We start from the raw sequence: 11,639 nt of genomic DNA, 5'->3' as shown, positions 1-11,639 counted from the left end.
CGTGAGAGATACGTCAGCGCTGCGGCGGGGTGGAGTTTCCCGCGCAGGCAGGAAGGCGGGCTCGGACCCCCCGGGACACCCTCCGTAAACATTGCCAGAGGGGAAAAAAAATTAAAATCCAATAAAAATAAAACAAAACAAACCAGCTCACAGGGCAAAAAACCCCCCCCCAACAAACAACCAAAAATAAATGAGTGGATAAATAAGGGAAAATAATTCGAGAAAGGGAAAATAAGTATTTAAAAAAAAATTAATAATTATAAGCAGATTTGTCTAGTGCTTAAAACCAGATACACAGCCCTGGCTTTTTTTGGATTTTCTTTTTTTTTTAATGTATCATTATCTATTATTTAATATTTTATTATGTATATTTTTATATTGTTGTATTATCTATGTATATTTATATTTGTTATATTTGTATCTATTTATGTATTTTGTATAGTTTGCTATTTTTACATGGATCCAACACAGTATTTTAAAGCCTGTTCCAAACAGCGCCATGCTTTATTAATTAATAAATACCAAATGCAAGGTTTCTGCCTTAAAAAAAAAAAAAAAAAAAAGTACATTGAGCAGGATATCAAACCCCCCCGAGTCCACGCCAAAAATTTCTTATCCTTTTCAACGTATTCATTAGTGAGAATTGTAATAGAATGATCCAACATGGAAAAAAAAAAATTACGCTGAACTCATTTTGCTTAAAATACAGGCAGCCATTTTACACCCTTGCAACTTCACTGTAGGCCATCAGTGAGCTAAAAGCCCTTTGCTGCCTCATGGCTGGCTGGCAGCTCTAAAGCAAGCAAGCGATAAAATTGGGTTCCAAGCGAGCTGGGGCTTACTAAAGCAGGGAACTCAAAAAACCAACACACAAGCTGGTTGGCAGCTTCACACTTCTCCAGCCTGTAATGCTTCTGCTAACCACTCGTCACCAGAAATGTCTTTGCAAGTGGAGTTCCAGACAATGACAAGACAACGTGGGGAAACACGCTGTATCCTACTGGCTCCACAACGATTTTGTACGTTTGTAGGCCTTTTAAAGTTCTCTCAGTTCCATAGTTTCCTAGGGCACCCTGTTTATACACAGCAAGTAAATGCTCACTCTGACAAATGGTCAAATACACGATGGCACCTTCATATGACAGAAGTATTTGAATAGTTGTTCAGATTAAAAAAAACACAAACCCACAGCAGATTCCAAGAAAGTGATTTATTTCCACTTGTCCTTACAAGTTAAAGACAGTATGCTTTTTCTTAAAAAACAGTATCATGTACTATTTAGAAAATGATTACACCTTTCTCGTCAAAGAAAATACATCCAATTATGACGTCCTGTCTACCTTTTAAGGATAGGTGGGTTGGTTTCTTTCTTTTTAAGAGTAATCCTCAGAACGTATCAGCAGAAAACGCATATAGGTGAGGATAAAGTTACCAACAAATTGATAAACGTTCCTGTATACTTAGACATACATTAACACGAAGGAACTTATCCACCAACTAGTGCTCCATTGGCTCCTCTGCCTTTTCTGCAGGTTCATCAGCAGGCGGAGCAGGCTTAAAGAGAGGAAAAATAAATATTTTAGGAAGGCAGAAGACAACACCTGGCAAATCAGCTTTATCCTGGCCTCAGCACCATGAGTGGTAAATGCAGCTCACGTGACCAAACAGCTTACGAAGTAGTGTTACCCAAATTAGCGTGGAGCAGGACAGAGCTGGTCATTAGGAGACTAAGGATGCATCTTGCCACAGGTGTGAGAAACATGTAGCCACTGTTGCAAAAACAGTGAAAACTTGTATTTGGTCAAAGACAGACATACTTGATTGAAGAGAGATGGCATGGGAACAGCCTGGCACCAATTCAGTATAACTTGACTTAATAAGCATCCCAGTCTCCAGCTAATATTATATGGTCTTCATACAGCAACTTCAATTTTTTTTTTTTTTTTTTTTTAAAAAATCACATTCCTAAAACTCTACTAGCGTAGTAGAGAGTTAAACATAGTAAACATAACTATGCTAGGTCATATATCACAAAATGGTGTCTTTCAACAAAGCCTATTTATTTGTATCTGAACCACACACCTTTCTCTGTGGTCTCTCCTCAAGACCTTCTAGGAATGGTGCTACGTCATCATCGTCATAGATGGTAAACTCCATGTCTTTGCCAACAATTCCAATGGAAACATTCTGTTAAGCAAAGTTTTGAAAGAAGTGAGAAGCATTTTTCTGCAAATAACTCTCGCTTTTGCTTGTGAAACAGATCAAAGTTTCCTCCAGTGATAAAGAGACTCATTGTGCTGTTTGTGTCCACTTAAGGAAAAAAGGACATTTTGAGACACAACTCCTTTGGCAAACCGTACTAGGAACAGAAAGGGAGGCAGATTTATACCTTACAAAAGCTATCAGGTTTCAAAATCTTGTAAGTAAAACTACTTTTCAAGGGTTTCACTTTCTTTCAACATTTGTTTTGGTTTTAATAAACATACACAATTTTTCAAAACTACTTATTTTAATCTTAATTTGAATTTTCATTGTTTTAAGAGTTCTAAAAACCAAAGAGTAAAGGGCTAAGTATAAAAAAAAATTAAAAATGGAAAAGGGCAGATCAGCCACAAGCAGAACACCAACTAACAGCCATCCTTACAGTTTTCTTGTTCAACACCTCTTCAATTCACTGTCAGAATTTCTGCTACTTTTTGACGCTGGATACTTAATCAACTACTTGTGCATTACCTTCCCTCACATCCCAGGTGAATCACTGACTCTGCTGACAACGCAAATTGTGATTCCAGTTCTATGTAATGCAACTTTAACGGCGATCAAAGTTTAAAATGGGAGGAAGCAACCAAGGAAAGAATGTCTCATTTAGAGAAAGTACAATTTTTGTCAAAAATTTTTAAATCCAAGATAATTAAGGAAACTGTAGGTACACTGGTGACATAAAATTAAGAAGATATTATCTACCAGCATTCAGCTTCCAAATTTCAGTGCCAGACATAATTTATATAAATTTTGTCACAGTAATTTCTAGTAACAGTGGCACTAAAATACTCTTGTTAAGAAAACCTAGTATTTACCTTGGTGGTCAGATCCTGCTCAGCAGGAAGAGTCTCTCTCAGGGCACGCAGTCCATGTTTAACTAACTCATTTAGATTACCTTAAAATGAAATCAGAAAGACATTTACAAACTGTACGGTATTATCTCTAGACACTCACTTCCTCTTATTCCTATTCCTAGTAGACAACTAGAAAATCAGCCTGGCTAACTTGACTTCCAGAGCTTTTCTTCTTTTTGGTACCAAACACAGAGCTGGTTATAAAAAGCACACCTTGAAAAACCAGCCCTTCCTTACATGTGAGGTTGAACGCATCTGGGTTTGGCACCTGCCTTGCCTCCAGTACAAGTCATAATCAAAGCTTTTTTCCCCTCCACCAAGCAGCTATTCGATAGCTTCTTCATCACCATTTCATACAAAAATAAATTCACCATTTGAAATGCACCACCTAAATACTGGCCCTGACATACTATCCCTGCTCTGATACGGAAAAATTGTACTTTCCCTCAGTTAAACAGGGCAGAGGCCCTGTTACTGTTTTCTCTGCTTTTCTGAGCACAACTTCTCTTTGAATTACATGTAATAAGCATCCAGATGTTACAGTATGAAAATTTGTAACATTTTATCCAAAATTTTGCAGATTTACACTTATGCCAAACTTGGCTCCCAAAATTTATCTTCCTGTCTTACTAACGCAAAAGAACAGAGCAGTAGCAGAAAAAGTGCACAATTGATGAATAACATTAGATAAGACAGGGTTTCATTACTCACAGTCAGTAAATTCAGTCATGTGTCTCTCCAAGTAAGTTCGCGCTGACTGTGAACGAGCACCAATAGACATTGCTTTGCAGTCAAAATAGTTTGCAGAGGGACAAGTCTGGAAGATGTGAGGACCCATATCCTACAAAGAGAGGGAAAACCCACACAGAAGGTAAAACAAATGTATAAGCTTATACCAAGTCTGCTCCTGGAATACATTTTTTAAAACAGTTTTGCTTCATGGTACATTGCATAGCTTACATATATATATGCACATAAATACATTTTATATTGCTTATCATGTCACTGTTATACAATTCCTTCAAAATTACTGTTAAAGAAAGTGAAATCTAAAAAAAAAAAAGTTCTTTACACCTTGTTCATTAAATTGCCGTTTTTACGTGGACAGGATAGCTGGCATCAAAAATGTTTCTTTTTCTGTTCCATAAACTGTGCTGTGTATATGTATGCTTCCTACTTCATGGCTTGCAATAGACACTTTACACTTCATATTATCTTTTGTATTATCTACAAAAAAAAGTAAAAACCTGCAGCAGACTCAACCATGCCATGCAAGATTTCAGGCAAGACGACAATTTCCTTCAACCCTGCTCATATCAAAAACTCTTGAGGTCAGACATTGTGTGTGCTGCATTAAGCAAACTTGTTGCTAAACAAGAGAGAGGCCAGTAATGATTTCCACATCCATTTTTTATAAAACTCATTTAAAATAATAGTTTGTAAAGCTCCATAATCGATAGTAAAATAATTACTGCCATTGTGGGATCAACATTTTGATCTCTTAAAACATAAAGAAATCTAATTTTTTGCACCTTAATTAGCTTTTCATTTTTGCAAATGTACACATCATAAGTAGGATTAGCTATTAAGCAACATTTCAAAATGTTATGTTTAGGGTAAGTTACAGAAAATTATTTCCTTATTCAAAGAATACTGATGAGTCCATCCCTTCCATCTTTCCCCATTTGGTGTATAAAATTGCATTAAGCACATTTTCTTCTAGATCAATAGTAGTTACTATTGGAAACAGCTTGCTTACATCATAACCTGCAATGAGCAGTCCTACGCCATACGGTCTTCTGCCATAACGCTGCGTTGGTATCTGGGTTTCTTAAATAAGCTAAGGAAACAATCTCAAAATAACATGTTAATTACCCAAAACATTTACCTCAGCCAAGCGGAGATGTACCAAAATCATTATATAGTCCTTGCAAACCTTTCCGCAGGAGTGAGGACCACATTCAAGAGAAAAAGATCTTGCAACTTACTTGCAACACCAACTTCTTCACCAAAAGAAAATTTAGCAATTATCTTTCCTGAAATAAAGTGGTGCATTCAACAAAGTAATACAAACAGTTCACCTAATGCTGCACAGCTTAGTTTAATTTCTTAACCCTTTGAACTCTTTCTAGGCACCTGATAACAGAACACAAGGCCTCTGCTGTGTTCTATGCAAAGATAGAAATTTCCACGGGAAAAAAGAAATAATCTGACAAAGCAGCTACAATGCAACAATCACATTTTGAATAGCGCAGTCACCTTTTGCCCCCTACCTCCAAAGGCATGGGGCTGTGTGACAAAGAGCACGGTGTTAAAACGTTGTACAGCACTTTATCGCTTCTCTACCAGTTCAGCGTATGTTATGGGATATTCTCTGAAAGAACACCCAAGCAATGCGAATAAAGAAAAATTAACTTTCAGGTTTTTTAAATTTAATATGCCTTTTAAGGTGTGATATATGAAAATAATTTTATGAACATGCACGAAGGAGTAAAAAGCTACAGAAGTGTTACAAGTGTAAAAAAAAAAAGAAAAAGGATACTGCTTCCAATTAGTGACACTAGGCGAGACACTGGAAGAGGTCTATCAAACACAAACCTAGAATCCAGACACTCCTGACGCATGAAATTGCTAGGAGAAAAAAAAAAACAACCAAACAGAAAAATAAGAATAAAGAATAAAAACCAAACTAATGCACAGATCAAAGTCACAATGAGTTTGTGTCTCAATACTTGTTGTTAAGGTAAGCATTTTTGTTTCAGCTCTGCTTGTTGAGAAAAAGGGCCAAAGGCAATAAATAATTTTATTTCATCATGACCTATAATTTTTATTTAGAAAGTTGACCACAGGTTTGAAAGAGTATTATAATATTTCAGCCATACAAATGCAAAGAAAGTAGTCACACAAGCAACAGATGGATCATCTGGAAAAAAGCCACAGTTAAATTCTAACATTTCTTTGTGATATCACAGAAATTAAGATTTATTTCAGAAGTTCCTCCTATGCCTTTTTTTTTGCCCTTTCCTATCAAACTGAGGAAAATGCCTTCTTCCATGTACATTTACCTCATCTGATGAAACCATGTGGCCAGCAGGTAAAAAGCAAGCCACTCTAAAGCCCAAGCATACAGCAGTGTATGTTTTTAATAACTTGCTTAAATGCGTGTACACAGAAGCAGCTGCTAGAGGGAAGTGAGTGATGCACTTTCCCAGACTGCTTGGAAACCCCATCACACGGAGGAAACCAGACAAGACAGTCTTACTAGTAACAAAACCAAAGAGCAAAATTGTGGGCCAAACAAATGAGATTTCTGCCAACTACTTAAAGATCTGCCAGAATTTCATGCCGAGGTCTTTGGCATAGTACAACAGAGCAGTAACTTAAGACTAATCCTTAGCTGACCAGAAAATTTCATTCGCAATAGTCTACAAATGAACTTTCCACTCATTATTGCAGAACTGTGTATGTTGTGTATGTCAACAACTAAGATACTCACCACAAGAGCCTTGCATCAGCAGTAAGTCCAGCAATTGAGATACCAATATGGTTGTCAACATACAGGATTTTTTTCTGATGAGCTGCCAGCTCAGACTGTGCTCTCTACGCATAAAAGAAGAAAGCTATGTAGCAGACTGAACGGTTTGCCAAGCACTGTGGAGAAATCTGCTAACATTTATAGCAAGAACTGAATATGACATGAAACAATAATAAAAAAAAAATGTATAAACTTGCAACAGAAGACAAGAAAAATCTGATGCCAGTTCAGTAGGGAACTGTGAGAACTAAAGAAAGGACAGACACACACTCAAGCTTTGGGAAAAGAAATAGTTTTACTACTTAGTAACCAATGGATAAAAAATAGTAATAAGGGATACATTTTTTAAAGGGGGTGGGGAATAATCTTTCATTCATTTCCTTAATTTTGTGAAAAAGTACTTTGCACAGGTACTGGAAGTATTTATAGCTCTATACTGGTACTCAAGCAAAAGGAAACTGGCATTGCATTTACACTACACATAAAAGCTCAGACTGCCCAAAACAGATTTGCCAAACCAAAACTTTTCTCCTAACATTAGTGTCCTGAGAACACAGTTTTGAGGTTACCTTGAGAGCAACCAGAACAGCATGTGTTTTCGATTTCAGCCCCACCGTAGCTGAGCCTTGTTTCACAGCTTCCATGGCATATTCTATTTGATGGATTCGGCCCTACAGAGTAAAACCAAAGGTAATAATTCTGAAGTTCATCCTCTAAATCAAGTTTCAATGGTTTTTGATTTTCAGACCTTTGATCCCCCCGCCCCAACAGGTACACTAACTGCATTACAGTTTAAACCTACAACCATGAGACTCCCTCAATTATCTTCTGCAAACGCTTCACCATTAACCCACAAAAATCTGGCCGTTTCTGAGCCACTCACTACTGCATACAAAGAAACTGGAAAAGCTAAAGAGCGAATAATCTTGAGATTATAATCACAAGACTTCTGTCACTGTCTTTAAAGGAATCGGTACTTGACCCAATGTGATACAAAGATAAAACTTCCAGCTGAAGTCGGACATGTAACTTTTAATCGAGTTTCCTCAAGAAATTAGTCTTATGCAATTGCTGTGTCTCACCATCATTCCCTAATAACTTCTGCACAAGTTATTAGTCAACTGCAGTAAAGTCTGAAAGAGGAGTAGAGGTCTCACAGACTATTAAGTCCCACTATTAAGTTCTGCAAAGGCAGCCAGGAGCTTTGCAGGAAAATAAGACAATGTCCTTTTAATGCAACCACTGAGAGCAAAGTAGCTAATTTCTTGCATTTGAGTTGATGAGCCTATGTCCAATAGCCAGCATGTTCACTGCTACTGTGCAAGTACAGAATTACTAACCACAGCACACAGTTGCATCCTACCAGTTGTAATGGAGTGGAACACAGTAGCTGTTATAATAAAATGTACTGAGGATAATCTACAGGAAATCACCTTCTACAACGTTGGTGGGGAGTTTTTTGGGGTTTTGATCTGGTTTACATAGAGGAATACAAAGTGCAGCAGATGCTTAAAATACCCTAACGTTCCATTTAATTCACAAAGTTATAAATGGAATTTCAGTAACATCAGATATTTCCTGCCCGAGAGCAGTGTGGAATCACTGTGACCTGTCCAACATGTATTTATCAACTTTCATGAATGACTTGCAAGGCTGTAAAAGTATGAAACTCCTTTAATCTCGTATTTCCTTTTCTTTACAATAACATCTGAAAACATCCCCCAAGACAATATCATTATTCTTCGCTCCTTTATTAACAATACCAAGAACTATTATGGTACCATATCACTGCCTCACCTACCAGAATACATGGAGCAGTAATGGCAGCACTTAGTAATTTTAAATGTCTTTTATAAAAGACAACAACACTTCACATTTTCAAGGCAATTTATGGAAAAAAAATAGAAATTAGCGTTGTTAATGACTTCACAATATCTACTAAAGGTCTCAAGAGAATATTATAGTTTTTAAAGTAATTTTTCAAGTAACAGACAGATTAAAAGATTTAAAATTACAGTTCCTGATACAGAATCTGCCAGAGAAACACAGTCATTAATAAGGACGAAAATAGTTCAAAGCCACCTACAACTATCATTGTATTGACTAAAACCCACCCAATTATTCAAGGTTGTCTTCATATAGGATGGAAAGTATAAAATATGCTCTGTTACAATGTGTGTTGAAGCTGTATCTTTTAAGCAGTACCATTACACCATGAAGGTTTTCCATAGTAATACAAACTCACAAACTAACGACACATTAACTTTAGACTAATACGATTTGCTATTTGCATTTAGAATAAATCTTTAGTTTTGCTAAATCTAGAAATGAGTCAATTTTCAAGACTCTTGATTTTCCATATATATCCTATCTTACAATGTCCATATGGAGAGAAGAGGCAACATGAATTGACACTTGCATTTAAAATTCTGGAGTATCTGTTTTGAAGTCAATATAACCTATGTAAGTTTTAGAAGGCACAATGTATCTTTCTAATAACAATACACAGTGTGAAACTGATTTAGAGGTAATAATATTTAAAACTCAAGTGCAAATCTCAATATAATCTGAAGTACAGATAGCATGAAGCCTCTGTAACATTCTACAACACAGGAAACTAGGGACACACCGCTGCACAGATTTCACTGAATCACGACGCAAACTGCACTACAAGAGGATATGGCGTTTAACCACTTAATGTTCTAGCTCTCAATGTTATAATTATAAGCTTTATATATGGAATTTATTTGACAGGGATGTTTGTGACCATTTCAATCTAGAAAATTAACTTCTGCACATTTATACTATAAAAATCAGCATCTCAGATGCCATGCTTCAGATTAGCATATGGGAATAGTCATTCCAGTACAGGCTTACATGGCAGAGAGTTGTGTGCACACAAAAAAGAGAAGCAGGCGCTGTTACACCACACTTGAAAAAGCCAGCATATACTCACTTAAGCACTAAATACTAACTTTTAGTAATTTTATTTTGTTTTGAACAATTTGCAAGCAGTAAAGCTCTTAATACAGAAATACCCCAACCAAAGAAGTTCTTCCCAATTGCAAACCGAATGGTGCCTTTCCAATATTAGCTAGGGAATAAAAGAGAGAATGAACTAGCAGTAGTCTAACACTGGCAAAATAGAAGCTTGGTTTCATGCTTTTTAATACCAACTTTTTAATATAGGTCTGTAAATTGGTCACAGAACGGTTGGCTTTGGAAGGGACCTTTAAAGACCAAGTCCAACCCTCAGTGATGACAGCATCTATTTTGTACCTCATAAGTACATTTGGAAAGCAACTACCCTAAGTACTTTGAGGTAACAGGGCCCACACAGCAGCAGCTCAGAGGCGTTAACGGCCTTCTAGACACCTACAGCCCACAAAACAAGAAGGGCACAGACGACAGTAAGCTTTAGGCACCTGAACACAGTCTGCATTACCGTGATACCACTGCTGTGAGAGTGACGGAAAACCAAAAAGCACGCAAAGAGCCAGTCAGCATGCTTATAAAGATTTTACCTGCGGGCTCCAAACTGTGACATCGTTGTCATACTGGTTACGAAACTAGAAGGAATAAAAAAAAAATATCCATTAGTGTAACTAATACGCAGGCAGGGAGAGCATTCCCGAGTGCAGCTGGGGTCGTTTTCTTTTCAGGGCCTTGCAGGTGCAGCTGTAGCTCCCCGGCCTGCCACGGGGGCCACCCCCCGTCGCGTTTCTTTCCACGCCGGGGCAAGAGCACAGGCATAGGGGGCAGAGCAGCGACCCGCAGCCCCGGCGCGGGGAAGCCGGAGGGCGAGGAGCCGGTGCCCGCGCCGGGGAGGGCCGCTGCGAACCCCGGCGTCGCCCGGCCCGGGGCCCGCCCCGCCGGCCGCCCAGCAGCCACGGCCGGCTTCTCTGCAGCGTCACGCCAGGCCCAGCCGGGCCGAAGGGGTCGCGCTCTGCCGCCACTGCTCGCCCCCCCACCCCCCCGGGCCCCGCCTGCCCTAGCGCGGCCGCCCCCGGCTCCGGGCGGCCCCGGCAGCTAGGCCCAGGCCCGGCCCGGCCCGCGGCGAGCCAGACCCCGCACAGCCCGGGAACCGCTTACTCACGGCCCCGTTCCCTCCTTCTCGCCTCCCCCTTCCCCCCAGGCCCGCTCGGCAACCCAGGCACGGGGCACGGAGCGCGCTGCCCCAGCTGGCCCGCCGTGGCCGCCCCTCACCATCCTCCTTCCCCCAACAGCGGCGCGGGCTCCGGGGCAGCGAGGGGGGACCGCTCCGGCAGCGACCGCTCTGGTCTGAAAGCGCCTAGGCAGCGCTAGTCGCACCTCGAGTCATCGACCGAGCGCACGGCGGCTGGCCCCGCCCCTCGGGCGAGCGATGTAGCGCGGGGCGGCCCCGCTAGCGCGTGCGCGGTCTGGAAGGGATCGCGGGGCGTGGGCGGCTCGCTGGCCTGAGGGGGGCTGTGAGGCGGTGGGGGGGCCTCTTCCCTATTGCTCTAAGGGGGGCCGTGAGGCTGGGGGGGGGCGGCTCTCCCTCTGCCGCCCTGAAGGGAGCCGTGAGGGGGGGGGAAGAGCGCCGGGCTCTCCCCTGCTGCCCTGAGGCGGGGAGCCCTGAGGCGGGGAGCCCTGAGGCGGGGAGCGGCTCTCCCCTGCCGCCCCGCTGAGTAGAGACGGGGGCCGGCCCTTCCCTGCTGCCCTGAGGCGCCGCTCGGGTCGCGGCACGTTTCCTGGCGTCCGCAGCCCTCAGCTGACAAACGCCTGGCAGCTGCTCCTTGCTGCAGCCCCCGAACGGCTTCCTTAAGCCGGCTCTGACCGCGGTTTTCTTGCTGTTCAGTGTTTCTCCTACTCAAAACGGTGCAGAACGGCTCTTAAAGATTCCTGCATGCAATACAAAAAGTCTGTTACTTGAGGAAAACATGTATTGTGGAATTTGGAAATAATTTCTTTTTCTTACTGAAACTCGATGTTAGCCTTTTTGCTGGTTTTTAAAGACTGCTGAAGAT

At 40.9% G+C, this 11,639-nt stretch overlaps 1 protein-coding gene across 1 annotated transcript; it reads right to left on the bottom strand.

Moving 5' to 3' along the window:
* Window positions 1-1,195: 1,195 nt before the first annotated feature.
* Window positions 1,196-10,982, bottom strand: PSMA1 (proteasome 20S subunit alpha 1). The gene is made up of 10 exons (XM_037402617.1): window positions 10,858-10,982; window positions 10,176-10,220; window positions 7,221-7,322; window positions 6,613-6,716; window positions 5,659-5,747; window positions 4,876-4,946; window positions 3,828-3,957; window positions 3,078-3,157; window positions 2,083-2,187; window positions 1,196-1,554 (listed from the first exon to the last, which is right to left on the bottom strand). The coding sequence occupies exons 1-10, from the start codon at window positions 10,858-10,860 to the stop codon at window positions 1,498-1,500; spliced, it is 786 nt and encodes a 261-aa protein (XP_037258514.1). The 5' UTR covers window positions 10,861-10,982; the 3' UTR covers window positions 1,196-1,497.
* Between the last annotated feature and the right edge of the window lie 657 nt (window positions 10,983-11,639).

Source organism: Falco rusticolus, chromosome 10 (genome assembly GCF_015220075.1).
Source record: "Falco rusticolus isolate bFalRus1 chromosome 10, bFalRus1.pri, whole genome shotgun sequence".
Classification (NCBI taxonomy): Eukaryota; Metazoa; Chordata; class Aves; order Falconiformes; family Falconidae; genus Falco; species Falco rusticolus.
The sequence above is the reverse complement of the archived record's forward strand: the minus strand, read 5'-3'. Positions and strand labels throughout refer to the sequence as shown.

What these genes read in the sequence shown, in the direction of transcription:
- PSMA1 (XM_037402617.1), bottom strand. An exon ending in CATGACTGAATTTACTGACT is followed by an intron (nt 3,158 to 3,827) that starts GTGAGTAATGAA and finishes TTTCATTTTAAG; the next exon opens with GTAATCTAAATGAGTTAGTT. An exon ending in AGGAGAGACCACAGAGAAAG is followed by an intron (nt 1,555 to 2,082) that starts GTGTGTGGTTCA and finishes CCTCTCTTTAAG; the next exon opens with CCTGCTCCGCCTGCTGATGA.